General features: G+C 37.6%; 1 protein-coding gene across 2 annotated transcripts; it reads left to right on the top strand.

Annotated features, from left to right (window-relative positions):
* The first annotated feature begins 9467 nt into the window (after positions 1-9467).
* Positions 9468-11751, top strand: LOC132271730 (uncharacterized). Of its 2 annotated transcripts, none has more exons than XM_059773196.1 (2): positions 9468-9631; positions 10497-11751. In XM_059773196.1, the coding sequence occupies exon 2, from the start codon at positions 10945-10947 to the stop codon at positions 11575-11577; it is 633 nt and encodes a 210-aa protein (XP_059629179.1). In that variant the 5' UTR covers positions 9468-9631; positions 10497-10944; the 3' UTR covers positions 11578-11751. The 2 variants fall into 2 exon arrangements, with proteins under 2 accessions (XP_059629179.1, XP_059629180.1); XM_059773197.1 differs by having other exon boundaries at positions 10464-11751.
* Positions 11752-13477: the final 1726 nt, after the last annotated feature.

The raw sequence follows: 13477 nt of genomic DNA, 5'->3' as shown, positions 1-13477 counted from the left end.
TTTTGGTTCATCACTGACGCACCGGGTTGCAAAACTTGGGCCGTTACATGGTTGTTGTAAGTGTCGTTGGGCTCCTTCTTGTTCGCCGAGTTAAAAAAAAAAAAGTATATGAAGTGAAAAGAGCCATATGTACTTGTTGAATAGGCATTGTACATGTAAAGATTTAGCAGACTCGTGTGAATACAATGTGTACCTACTTTTAGATAATGACATTGTTCTTGTTAGTGAAGCTGAAGTGGGAGCCCACGATGACCTCTGCTTAGAAAGTTTCTATCTATGAATACAATGCCACATAATTGGAAGACGAATCTTAAATTTTGGCCTTACATACAAAATTCCTTTGGACTGAAATTTTAATCAAATAAGTGTCCGAACTTAAACTGGACCGATATTATAATGATTTTTAAGGTTTTCGAATCTCGGGAGGGCAATGACGATGTCGTTTTGTCGTTGGTTCAAAAAATCAAAGTTTAAGTTGACCGTTTAACCCTACTGAAGGGTTCTGGTCAAAAGTGAGCCCAGAATAGAAGATAGGCAATATTACAGTACTTTTTAAGGTTTTTGAACATTCTAAGCATAATGGTGATGTTCATGAGTGAGTTTGACCATTGGTTTGAAAAGTCAAACTTGGAACTGATCGTTTTGCTCCTGTCTTAGGGTTAGGTCAAATAGAGTGCTGGAAAAAGGTGGAGACCCTGAGGAGAGGTGTAGCCTAGGGTTTTTGGATATTCCAAACACAATGGTGAAATCCATTTATCATTCTAACAATCAAATTGAGGGGTTGCAATGTAATATTCAAAATTTATCAAATTGAGGGGTTGCAATGTAATATTCAAATTTTATCAAATTGAGGGGTTGCAATGTAATATTCAAATTTTGTCATACTCGGGGAATTGGAGATTGGGATCTGGAAATTGTGTGATGTGTTTGATACTAGGTGTTTCCTAAGATTTGGGAGTGCTCAGTGTGCAATGGTGAAGTCGGATATCTGATCAAAATGTGACTTTTAGTTTTAGGCCGCACGTGGGCCTTACTGATAATTGGGCTTGGGAGATGGAAGTGTCCCGACTTGTGATGTGAGTAAGGGAAGCAGTCCAGTTGAGTGTGTCAAATTTCAAAAAAATTATTTAAACTCAAGTATATGGACCAGTTAATGAATGGACAAGTTGTCCCACCATTCAATGAACTATATCCCATTAAAGATCAAGTTAATACCATGGGGTATGGGGTTGGCGAAAGTTAGAATCTATGTGAAGTAATGGTATTTTGCATGATGATTCAGGCTCAACACTTTGGGACTAAAAAAAAATTGGACTTGGGCTCAGCCTAGGTTCCCAAATTCAATGAAAAGTTAAAGTGGACACTTAATAGGAACAAGTCGGTTCTTATTCCTTGTGACATGACCGAGCTTAGTTAATGATTTGAGTAGCATTACTCATTTGGAATGGCAAAATCGTTATGGATATTAATTTGAATATAATGTGTTTAGTTGTGCATTATTATTTAATATCTAAAACAGATTTACACTAAAATTAATGTAACAATGCTCCAAAATTGAGTTTTGCCTTGTTTGATCATGCAGCATTCATAGCCATTGAACAGATCCAATAAGAAAGAGGGCAGATATAGACTCTAGTAGAGTAACAAGTAAACTATATTGCTATTTCATTAACTCTTTACAAGTCCAACCAAACAAAGTGAAAGAAAACAAAAAACAAGGAAGACAAACAAATGGAGCAAGGGTCTCCTTATGTATTTGCTAGTGACAGTGGATCAACCCTGCAAATAACAAAGAATTATATAAAAATTTCAACCAAAAAAAAAAAAAACCCAATTAAATTAATTCCAAATAGGAAAATCAACCCACTTCTTGAACAATAATGGTAAAGTATATTACATTTGAAATGATGGTAGCTTCAGGGAATGAGGAATAATGCATTGTTTGAAGAGGCTTTCATCTGAAAACTATTACAGAGAAAATTATGATCTGGTTAGATATATAGTACACACACAAAAACACACATACGGATTGTGAATTTAAACTAAATGGTAAAAGTTATTACTGGTGATTTCACATTTGAAGGAGGACTATCAGCTTCTTCCATCTTCAAGCACCATGGCCTCATACCTCTTATAAACGCCTGCATCATCTTCAACATCTGCAATTAAACCCAATGAAGACATAGTTCTATAGATTACAAAATCAATAGAAAAACAGAGATGCACTAACCATGTAATCAGAACTCTCTCCTTTGAGAGAACCCAAACCCAGCTCACTGGAACTCCATGTTTGTAAAAACGTTCTCCCCGCAGAGGATGGCTCCGTCATTGTGGCAGAAACACCAATCTTGCAACTTTCCGGCGAATTCGAATTGACCGGAGAAGGAAGAAACCCATAAACCATTGTTTGAGAAACACCAATCTTGTAACTTTCCCGCGAATTCGAATTGACCGGAGAAGGAAGAAACCCATAAACCAATGTGTGAGAAACACCAATCTTGTAACTTTCCCGCGAATTCGAATTGACCGGAGAAGGAAGAAACCCATAAACCATTGTTCGAGAAACTCCAATCTTGAACGAAGAAACCCAGAAACGAAGAAACCCAGAAAAAATGGTCGCAGAAACATCAATGTTGCAACTTTCCGGGGACTTCGAATGGATCAGAGAACGAAGAAACGTCGTAGAAATACCAATCTTGTAACTTCCCGTCCAATTCAGATTGATCGGAGAAGGAAGCAACCCAAAAACCGTTGCCGCAGAAACACCAATCTTGTAAATTTCTGGACAATTAGAATTAATCGGAGAAAAAAGAAACCCAGAAACCATTGTGTCAAAAAAATCACTTTTGCAACTTTCCGACCACTTCGAATTGATCGGAAAAACAAGAAACCCACAAATAATGGTCGAAGAAACACCACTGTTGCAACTTTCCGACCACTTCGAATTTGATCGGAGAACCCAGAAACCCAGAAACCATTGACGTAGAAATATCAATCTTGTAACTTTCGGGCCACTGATCGGAGAACGAAGCATCTCAGAGACACAATGTAGCAACTTTCCTGCCACTTACCGCAGTAAAGTTCACTACGCTACAAACTCGACCAATCACAATTCTACGGTTTCAAAACACAAACTACAACAACTAAGAGAAATAGGAGATTGTCCAAGAAAAAGAAAAAGAAAAAGAAAAACTTCGATCAAGAAACAGAACTAAAAAAAAAAAAAAACGAAAGAACAAAGAAATGAATAAGGAATTAACGAATTTTTTTACGATGAACCAAACTGCAATGAATCGTCATTGAGGATTTGTCATTAAACCGGCGTTTGCAAGTTGGGCATTTGTGTTTGGAGTTCCGGTGGATCGCACGTTGGTGGTTGAGCAGGGCTTTCCAGTTTCCGTACGTGTGCCCGCAGAGATTGCAAGCCATTTTCGTTTTGTGAAATCAAGAAGCTCTCTACCTAGGTATTTATAGACCGGTAACTCAGTGGACCCAACTAGACCCCACTTGTCTTAGGGTCTAACGGAGTTGCACGCTCTTTATTAATAATGCTGCTTCTCTCGGAATAAATGGCGTAGACATTCCATTTTTACCTCCCTTTGGCCTTTACTAACGACATAAGTCAGATAGCTAGGGGTAAGAAACGGATAGGAAAAAATTGAGAATCTTACCGTCGGATCGGATATCAAATTTCGCCATCACACACAGAGCATCTCCTACCCTTATACTTCTTGACAACCAATCACCAATTTTTCGAAATAGGGCAAAATTAGAATTTTACAGTATAGCCCCTCCATCCAATTATCATAATGACGAAGGTATTTCACCATAACGTCCCATATACACAAAAACCCTAGGGTACATCCTTCTTCGAGGTCTCCAGCACTCGGTTTGACCAAACCCTTCATAGGGGCAGAACGATCAATTCAAAATTTAACTTTTCTCATCGATGGTTAAACACACCCACACACCTCACCATTGTGCTTAAAAGGTTCAAAAATCTTAAAAAGTACAATAATATTGTTTGTCTTCCCTTCCCGGTCCGCCTTTGACTAACACTCTTAGGTAGGATTAAACGGTCAATTCCAAAGTTTGACTTTTCAAAGTGACTTGACAAATGGATAAATGGGCATCGCTATTGTGTCCAAAATGTCCAAAAACCTTATAAACCATTAGCTTAAGCTTTTTGGTGTTCCACATCTGATCCAAATGGGAAGTGAAAAGGGTTCTTCAGATTCAAATAATTAAAAACTCTATATTATCATTCATTGATGAGTATTACATCCAATTTATAGAATAGGATTAGCTAAAATAGGTAACTAATTACCTACCAATTAGCCCTAAATCAAGAAATAAATAATTCAATCCTACAGCTGTATTATAAGAGATAAGATCTCAACACTCCCACTCAAGTTGGTGCATAGATGTCACACATGCCCAACTTGTCTAAAATTTTTGAAAACACTTGATTTGAGACTGCTTTGGTGAGAATGTCGGCTAGTTGATCCTCGGATCGAATCTTAGGCAACTCCACAATTTTCCCATCCAACTTCTGCTTAATGAAAAATATGTCTATTTCAACATATTTCGTACGATCATGTTGAACTGAATTATGGGCAATATCACATGCTGCTTCATTATCACAATATAGTCGAATAGGTTGCCCAGGTAGATAATCCAAATCCCGCAATAGAAATCTTAACCACAATGTTTCACAAAGTGCAAGCGCCATACCTCTGAATTTAGCTTCTGCACTCGAACGAGCAACAACATTTTGTTTCTTGCTTCTCCATGTAACAAGATTACCTCCTACAAAAGTAAAGTAACCAGAAGTAGATCGCCTATCATCTATAGCTTCATCCCAGTCAGCATCAGTATATGCAGCTATGTTTTAATAACCAGCATTTTTAGTGAACAAAATTCCTTTTCCAGGAGCAGATTTCAAATACCTCAAAATGCGCATAACTACATTCATATGTTGTTCTCCAAGATCATGTATAAACTGGCTAACAATGCTCAATGCATAAGCCAGATCTAGTCTCGTGTGTGCTAAGTACATCAATCTCCCTACAAGTTTTTGGTATCTTCCTTTATTAGCAAGTACTTGGTTGGACTCAACACATAACTTCAGTCCTTCTTCCACTGGTGTCTCAACTGGTTGACATGCTGTCATGCCAGTCTCTTTTAATAGATCTAAGGCATATTTTCTTTGAGATAGAAAGATTCCTTTATTAGATCGAGATACTTCAATCCCAAGAAAATATCTCAAAAGACCTAGATCTTTCATTTCGAATTCTCTGGACAAGTACTTCTTGAGAGCTTTCATTTCTTCAGGATCAATCCTTGTAACCACCACGGCATCTACATATACAATGAGTACAGTGATCTTACCCTGTTATTTCTTCAGAAATAACGTGTGGTCTGAATTGCTCTAACGGTAGCCAAAGGCTATCATAGACTTTGTGAATCTTTCAAACCATGCTCTTGGAGATTGTTTCAACCCATATAATGTTTTCTTGAACCTGCAGACCTTCCGACTATACTTTTCGAGTATCATGCATCCTGGTGGGAGATCCATGTAGACTTCCTCAGATAATTCACCATGTAGAAAGGCATTCTTCACATTGAATTGTTGTAATGGCCAATCCAAGCTCGCAACTAAAGACAACAAGACACGAACTGTGTTTATTTTTGCTACAGGTGCGAACATCTCTGTGTAATTGATTTCATAGGTTTGGGTGTAACCTTTTGCCACCAATCTTGCTTTAAAGCGTTCAACTGTGCCATCTGCTTTATACTTCACAGTGTAAATCCATCGACATCCAACTGGTTTCTTTCCTGGTGGAGGATCAATAAGTTCCCAAGTTTCATTTTTCTGCAAGGATTTCATCTCCTCGTTCATAGCTGCTTTCCACCTAGAGTCAACTAAGGCTTCCTGCACACTGTTAGGAATAGATATAGTAGATAATTGATTTACAAATGACAAATTTGATTCTGACAAATGATGGTTCGACACATAATTGCTCATGGAATACTTAACTTTACTAGAAAGTTCGAGTTCATATGTGGGTTTAGGAATACCTCTAGTGTAACGCGGTGGTAATTGTTTTCTGAGTGGCTCAAACACTAAATCAGGAACATCCTCAACAGGCGATTGGTTTGATATATCAGTTGCAAATGACTCGAACTGGGACGACGATGGGGTTGGCGCCATACTATCCATTTTTGGGCGTTCATCACCACTTTGATCCAAACTTATACCACTCGAATCCAATTCGCCTAATTCCCGATTGTTTAGTCCAACTTGTGAGTCATTAACATTAGAATCGTCGTCCTCAAAAATGTGATAATCATAATCTAGAATCTGAATTTCGTTCTGGTACTCCCCCCTGAAGTTCAAACACAGAGGAAAAATACATCGAGTCTTCATGGAAGACAACATCCATTGTGATAAACATTCGTTAAATAGGAGGGTAATAACAGCGATACCCCTTTTGATGAATAGCATATCCTACAAAAACGCATCGCAATGCTCGAGGAGTTAGCTTGTTGTGTTGATGCTTATGAAGGTGTACAAATGCTACACAACCAAAGACATGAGGAGGTAGATTTGGGACGGTTGGGGCAACAACTGCGTCAGTGAGAGCCTGCAATGGTGTTCGGAAGGCAATAGAGTTAGAAGGTACTCGATTAATGAGATATGCTGCAGAGGTAAGTGATTCTCCCCAATACGATAATGGCATATGTGCTTCTATCAATGAAACACGAACAACCTCCAACAAGTGTTGGTTTTTTTGCTCTGCAACCCCATTCTCCTCGGGTGTATTGGAACAAGTGGTTTGATGAATAGTTCCACGTGCTTCCAAATACTGCTGAAGGGAAAAACTCTGATATTATCCACCATTGTCACTACGGAGAACCTGAACATGTGCATTGTATTAAGTTTCAACCATTTTATGAAACTTCTGAAATAATAAGTTTACTTCACCTTTGGACTTCATCAAGCACAACCAGGTCATCTTGGTACAGTCATCAATAAAAGTAACAAACCAACGAGATCCACCTAAAGTAGTGACTTTGGACGGACCCCAAACATCAGAATGTATAAGCATAAAAGGAAGTAGACTTTTATGCAAACATAATGGATATGAAACGCGGTGGCTTTTTGCTAGTTCACAACCATCACAGCGGAAACTAGAAACATCACATTTTGCAAACAAATTCGGAAATAATTTTTTCAGATAACCAAAGGAAGCATGTCCCAGACGTCGATGACATAGCCAGATTTCAGATTTTTTTCTGTCCCCCTCATAACTATCCACTGTCAATGCTTGTCGCAGCTTGTCTGAACTTTTGGACATCAAATCCAAGTAATACAGTTTCCCTCTCCTAATACCATAACCAATCGTCTGCTTTGTTTGGATGTCCTTAAATACACAAAAATCAGGCAACACAAGATAAAACTGTAGTTATTTGGGAAACTGACAAAAGATTAGAATCTAAAGATAGAACAACTAAAACAGAATCTAAATGCAGATTATCAGTGAGTGTCAAAGATCCTTCCCTAATAACTGGGGTCGAAGTCCCATTAGCAGTAGAAACAAATTTGTGTGTAAGAGGTGATACCTGTCTAGAATCAAATGTCATATAATCTGTGGCACTAGAATCAATTATCCATGTACTATTAGCAACATGTGTAAAAATATTGAAATTCTTACCACCAATATTTGTTGTCTTAACAACTGCTGCAGTGAAGGTTTTTGTTAAATTCTTCTTCCAACGGTGATGATCCCACCATTCCAGATATCCCACAAGTTTGAAACAGCGACTTTTGGTATGACCAGTTTGGTTGCAATGAGTGTATTTGTAGGTAGACTTGTCTGCTCCAGATGATTCAATATTTTTTTCACTCATTTTTTTTTTTATTTTTTTTTTTTATTTATTTTTTTTTTTTTTTTGTGGAACTGGTTTATCACAGAACCAGTTTTCAAATGAGGTTACAAAACTGGTTTAGTTTTGAACTAATCCAGAACTGGAATGGTATTACACTTGTGGCCAAACAGAGGGTTTTATTTATTTTATTTTTTTTGAATAATATATATATATATATATATATATATATATATAGATAAAACAAACAATATTCAACCTAGTCTCTGTTAAGCAACAGAGACAAAGATAAAATAAAAACAAAATTGGATGTGAGGCAGCGGTAGAGAACCACGACACGATCCGGAGAGGCAGTGGCAAAGAGTGGCTTAATCTGGCGACACGACGGCGATGATGGAGAAGATCCGGCGATTTGGCAGTCGAGGTGCAGCGGTTTGTTGCCGTTTGAAGAGTCACCGACAAGCAGCGGTGCAGCGGTTCACGGCAGATTCAAATCCGGCGATGGCAGATCGCTGGCAGCGGCTTGTGATGGCTACAGCTTGTGATGCCACTGCAGCTTGTTCGGCTACGGCTTGCGATGGGTATATGTATGGGTCTGTTGTATGTGTATGGGTCAATGAATAAAATAAAAATAAATTCAAAAAGATTCAAAGGTTCAAGGATGGCTCCATCTTCAGATTCAGAGTATTAAAAACTCTATATTATCATTCATTAATGAGTATTACATCCAATTTATAGAATAGGATTAGCTAAAATAGGTAACTAATTACCTACCAATTAGCCCTAAATCAAGGAGTAAATACGTGAATCCTACAACTGTACTATAAGGGATAAAATCTCAACAAGGGCATGAGTGGGTATGCAGCATTAATCCAATGACTTAAACTTTTGAGTTGAGAGCAAGTGCCCTACCTGTTGCACTAAACCAATAGGTGATGAAGCATATTGTATCAATTGCACCCTAAGAAAGAGCTCAACTTTTTCAATGATTGATTCTACGGGTAATTTTCTTCACAAGAACCTTGCAATCGATCATCTTAAGTTTTTTAAAGGGTAGAGTTCCTATAATGAGGATAGTTTAGAAATGTAAACAATGAGAAGCAACTCATTAGGCTACGGAAATAACGCTTATTGAATTCTCCCACCAAATATTTTGATCCGTTGAAAAGATGAGATGTTTTGATTGTGTGGAGATATTCTTTTACTCCTATATGTTTAACCATGCGTGTGGTAAAGATTTTTTTTTTTTTCCTAATTGATACTCACACACACATATTTCTTGTAAGACTTAAACCTCTAATCTCCATTTGAGAGGTAGGAATTACCCATTAAAAAATCATTCTTTTTCCGGAGTGATTAATCCAACTATCTCCTACCATTTGGGACCTAGTTTGTATAGCCTATCCTTGTCAACCGCCAAGTGTCTTCACACAACAAGTGAAGATCGTAGTCTATGTGGCAATAAAAAAAGTCAGAGATTCTAGATTAATTTCCGATCCACAAAACGATCAACTGCCACGTGTCACTATCCCCTACTCATCCCCATCCCATTACTTCTCACCGTCAATCTCATGTGATCAGTTAAAAATCCGAGTCTTCTTTCAGATCCAAACACCAACAATCCATAACACAAAGCCCTAATTCTCTCTCTCTCTCTCTCTCTCTCTCTCTCTCTCTCTACGTTACGTCACAACAGTGAAAGCTTGGGGACTTCTTCCTTTCCTTCCTTCATTTTTATCAGGTTCAGATCATTTACATTCTCTGTTCTTAATTTAGTAAATTTTGTTTTGTTGTTGGATTTCGTGCAGTTTATCTGAATGTGTGTTTCGATCTGGTGATGTTTGCTATTAGGAGTGATTAATTGTATCATAATATGATGTTTCTGTATCTGGGTTATGTGGATCATTTGATAAGAATTATAGGAATACGATTTGAATTGGGGTTTGTGACACAATTTGATAAAATAAAAAAAAATAAAGATAAAAAGATCTAATGGGTGAATTTTTTGTAATTTAGATGATTTAGGGATTTGGATTGACCGAGTTTCAATGGCAATTTAGGGTTTTGATTGCCCTCTATCTGTTTGCTGAAAATCTGTTGAAATTATACTCTGTTTAGTCTAATTATTGAACAAGACACTGATGAGTTCCTTATTTAGTTGGATTCTGGAGCTCAAGCTATGAAAAATAGAGAAAATGCAAAATTGGGGTGTAATTTTGCTCATTGCATGGCCATTTGGGTTTTTGATGCAATATGTATTTTATCAAGAATTTTTTTGAGTCGCCGACGATTGGTTGGAGTTGTAAACTTTTTATAAATATAGATCTATTGAAAGTTTTTTTTAGATTTTTGTGCTTTATGATCTGATGTGTAATTAGGTTGACTATAGGATTTTAGTGATCCCATTACTGCTTCAGGTAGTTCTCATCCAATGATTCTTTACTTGTGGGATGTGAACTATGATGTGCATGTGAGAGGGAGTAAAGCTTAATTGTGATTATATTGATTTTTATTTTGCACATGTGTAGTATTGTGTGTTGTAATCAGTCTTCATTTTCTGCCATTTTTCACAGATTAGATGTGACTTTTTCCCCATTTTGCTGCAGGAGGGAAGGCCATATGAGTTGTCTGACCAGGATAAAACATAATATTGTTTGTCAACTTCAATAGCTTGTTTGTTCCATTGGTGTACTAGAGATGGGTAAATGCAAGGGGTGTGGAAAATTAGGAAGAATGGTACCAAGGGATTTATCTGTGAGTGCTTATCAATTTTCTCTTCTTCTATCTCCTGTTGTTTCTGTTTGGGATTGTATTGTTCGTAAGATGAGGTATTCCTTCAGACCCGAGTGGGTGTAGGAGTAGCTGCTTGTATTTTTACATTACATTAGTTCCCAAGTTGGGAACTAATTAGAACTTATAGTGTTAAATTAAGAGAAGCAAATAATAAAAGAAACAGTGATAGAGATAATGTATACGTCTTAGAGAAATTTTCTTGAAGAAAAGTTCAGAAACAGTATTGCGTATTTAGAAGGGTTTTTTGTGTTATTCGATAACATGGAATGTACTAAAGTGCCATCTGGTGTTAGAAAAGTGAAGAAGAAGCAGGTGAAGGATGAGTTGGATCGTATCAAGCAAGCTGAGAAGAAAAAGCGCCGCTTGGAGAAAGCCCTGGCTACTTCGGCAGCCATCATTTCGGAGCTAGAGAAGAAGAAGCAAAAAAAGAAAGAAGAACAGCAGAGGCTTGATGAGGAGGGCGCTGCGATTGCTGAAGCAGTTGCCCTGCATGTCCTACTAGGTGAAGACTCGGACGATTCTTGTAAGATAATGCTGAAAAAGGATGAAGGGTTCAACCCTTGGGATTGTGCTGGTAATATTGACCTCTTTATGGGCGAAACTACATTAGCCCTTCCTCATCAAGACCTCTCAGAACATTCACTTGAAGGACTTAGGTGGATTTCTAATGCTCATGGATACGGTTGCAAGTGGAATGATTTGGATAATAATGATTGGTCAATCTCATCTATTCCTTTTGAGAGTGATCTCCACACTTCATATTTTGATAAGGGAGGTTGGGATGCTACAGAGGTCTCTGTGGGTCTTATTGCAGCACAGGCTGTTGCCTCACTCCAAATCGCTGAAGATTCACATGTAGACACATTGACCTTCAACAGAATGTTAAGAGGGTAAGGTAAACTCTGATATATGTTGTGGTCACTTCGGTGTCTTTGCCTTGGTCATGGTTCTGAATAATGTGCTGTATATATTTTCCCTGCATTTGCCCTTCTTATCTATTGAAAATCATGCTTGTACCAAATTTAATATTGTTCTGATGAGATGCTTTCAAGCTCGTTTGTTTGGCCACCTTCTAAAAGCTTGATATCTTCTTGTGGAATGGTTCTTACAACAATGAGACACAATAGACTATATCCTGTTCTATATGCTGAGTGATTTCAATGAATATCTGATCAAAAGGTCCATTTCATGGCATCATCAGTATAACTTGGAAGTCTTGTGGTTCTTGTATATTTCATAGTCGATTTTATCCCCTATTGAAGTGATAACTGGTATGCATAAAGATTTACGAAATCAGTTTTGATTATTTTACTTTGTTCCTTGGACTAGTTTCACAAAGCATCCTAAACAAGTTCACATGGGTCGAAATTCTTTTTCCAACACCATTTCAATTATTGAGATGATTATTTATCAAAATCTAAAGCAGTCTGTACTTTTCATGATGAGCTAGGACTTAGGAGTCTGAACGTCTGTGAAACAGATATGAGTTATTGTTGCCCCAAAATAGCTGGACATGTTATGAATATCAACTGAACTCCATTTTCTTTGCACTAGCTGTCAGTTGTTCTGAGTTTTTCTTTCGTTCTTTGAGTGAATCTGAAACATATGGGGAAAGTAGTAATTGGGGTTGTCTTCTCCATACAGCGTTTACATTGTTTCACTTAATATTAGTGTAATATCCTGCCTTGCTCGTCTCAAGAGTAACTCAGATATATAACTCCTTGTATGTAGGGTAAACTGATGTTCATATTGCATTCTACGTGGTTTTTTTGAGCAGACACCGATGAAAGTGTCAACTGTGAGAGATTACCTACTTGATTCGTGAGTAAACCTTTAATGTAGTGTCAAGGCTGAGATTGTTCAATCTGAAATTCTTGCCTTGAAATGTAGTGTCCAGGCTGAGATTGTTCAATCTGAAATTCTTCTTTGAACCCGAGAGCCCAACACCTACTTTCTAGTAGAAAATTAGAAAGGTGGTTCAATGTAGCTTTCTGAGGACAAAGTCCAACCCTAGTGTTCTGAAAACAAAGTCGGTTGGTGGCAGGGCGATCCCAAAAGACCCCGTAGTAGTTTTTAGCAATAGATTAGCAACTGTTTAAATCCTTTAGGCTGGTTCACTGGAAGAGGCCTTTTCTAGAATAAAATATACAGAATAAGTTGAGTCAAAGTCTCGACGACCAAGCAATTTTCACAACCTACTTTGCTAGATTACTTAATCGAATAATCATCATAAGATTGTAAGTAACCAACCCTATACTTAACATTGGGTAGTCACATTGGATTCACAGTTAAAACATTCATGCTTGATCTAAATTCCTTAAATTTGACATAGCAGGTATCAGGATGCTTACGGCACTGCCACACCCTGCATGAATCGTAGGACAAGTAATGCATGTACACGAACTTTCTTTCGTTTGAGAAAGGAGAGGTTATACCGCTTTTTAAATATTCAAGACCTGGCACCCTTCACTACCGCTCACAAACTTTTGAGGTCAGCACCTCATGATCCAACTTAAGTTTTGCTTATCTAAAACTGTCAATAAACACAAAAACTGGTTTGGGTAACTTTTTCCTTTTTTAGAGGCTGAAACTAGACCAATGAATGGTTAGTGTATGTTAAAGACTTAAAATGGTAGGTATAAACATTCAAACATACAATATATATGCGTGCATGTATATAAAGGTATCCTCAATGTTAGGGATATGAATCTGACCACACTTGAAAAAACCACAATAACCAGCAGAGTTTCCAATTCTAGCCGCAGTGACCAACATGTTCACTTAATAAACTAAA

This window comes from Cornus florida, unplaced genomic scaffold, assembly GCF_030987335.1.
Source record: "Cornus florida cultivar Cherokee Brave unplaced genomic scaffold, ASM3098733v1 CherokeeBrave_3.0.0_Hap2_Chr08, whole genome shotgun sequence".
Classification (NCBI taxonomy): Eukaryota; Viridiplantae; Streptophyta; class Magnoliopsida; order Cornales; family Cornaceae; genus Cornus; species Cornus florida.
Note: the sequence above shows the minus strand (reverse complement) of the source record. Positions and strands in the feature narration are given on the sequence as shown.

Bases quoted from the DNA above. Each gene is read 5' to 3' on its own strand.
- LOC132271730 (XM_059773196.1), top strand. From the start codon at position 10,945: ATGGAATGTACTAAAGTGCCATCTGGTGTTAGAAAAGTGAAGAAGAAG.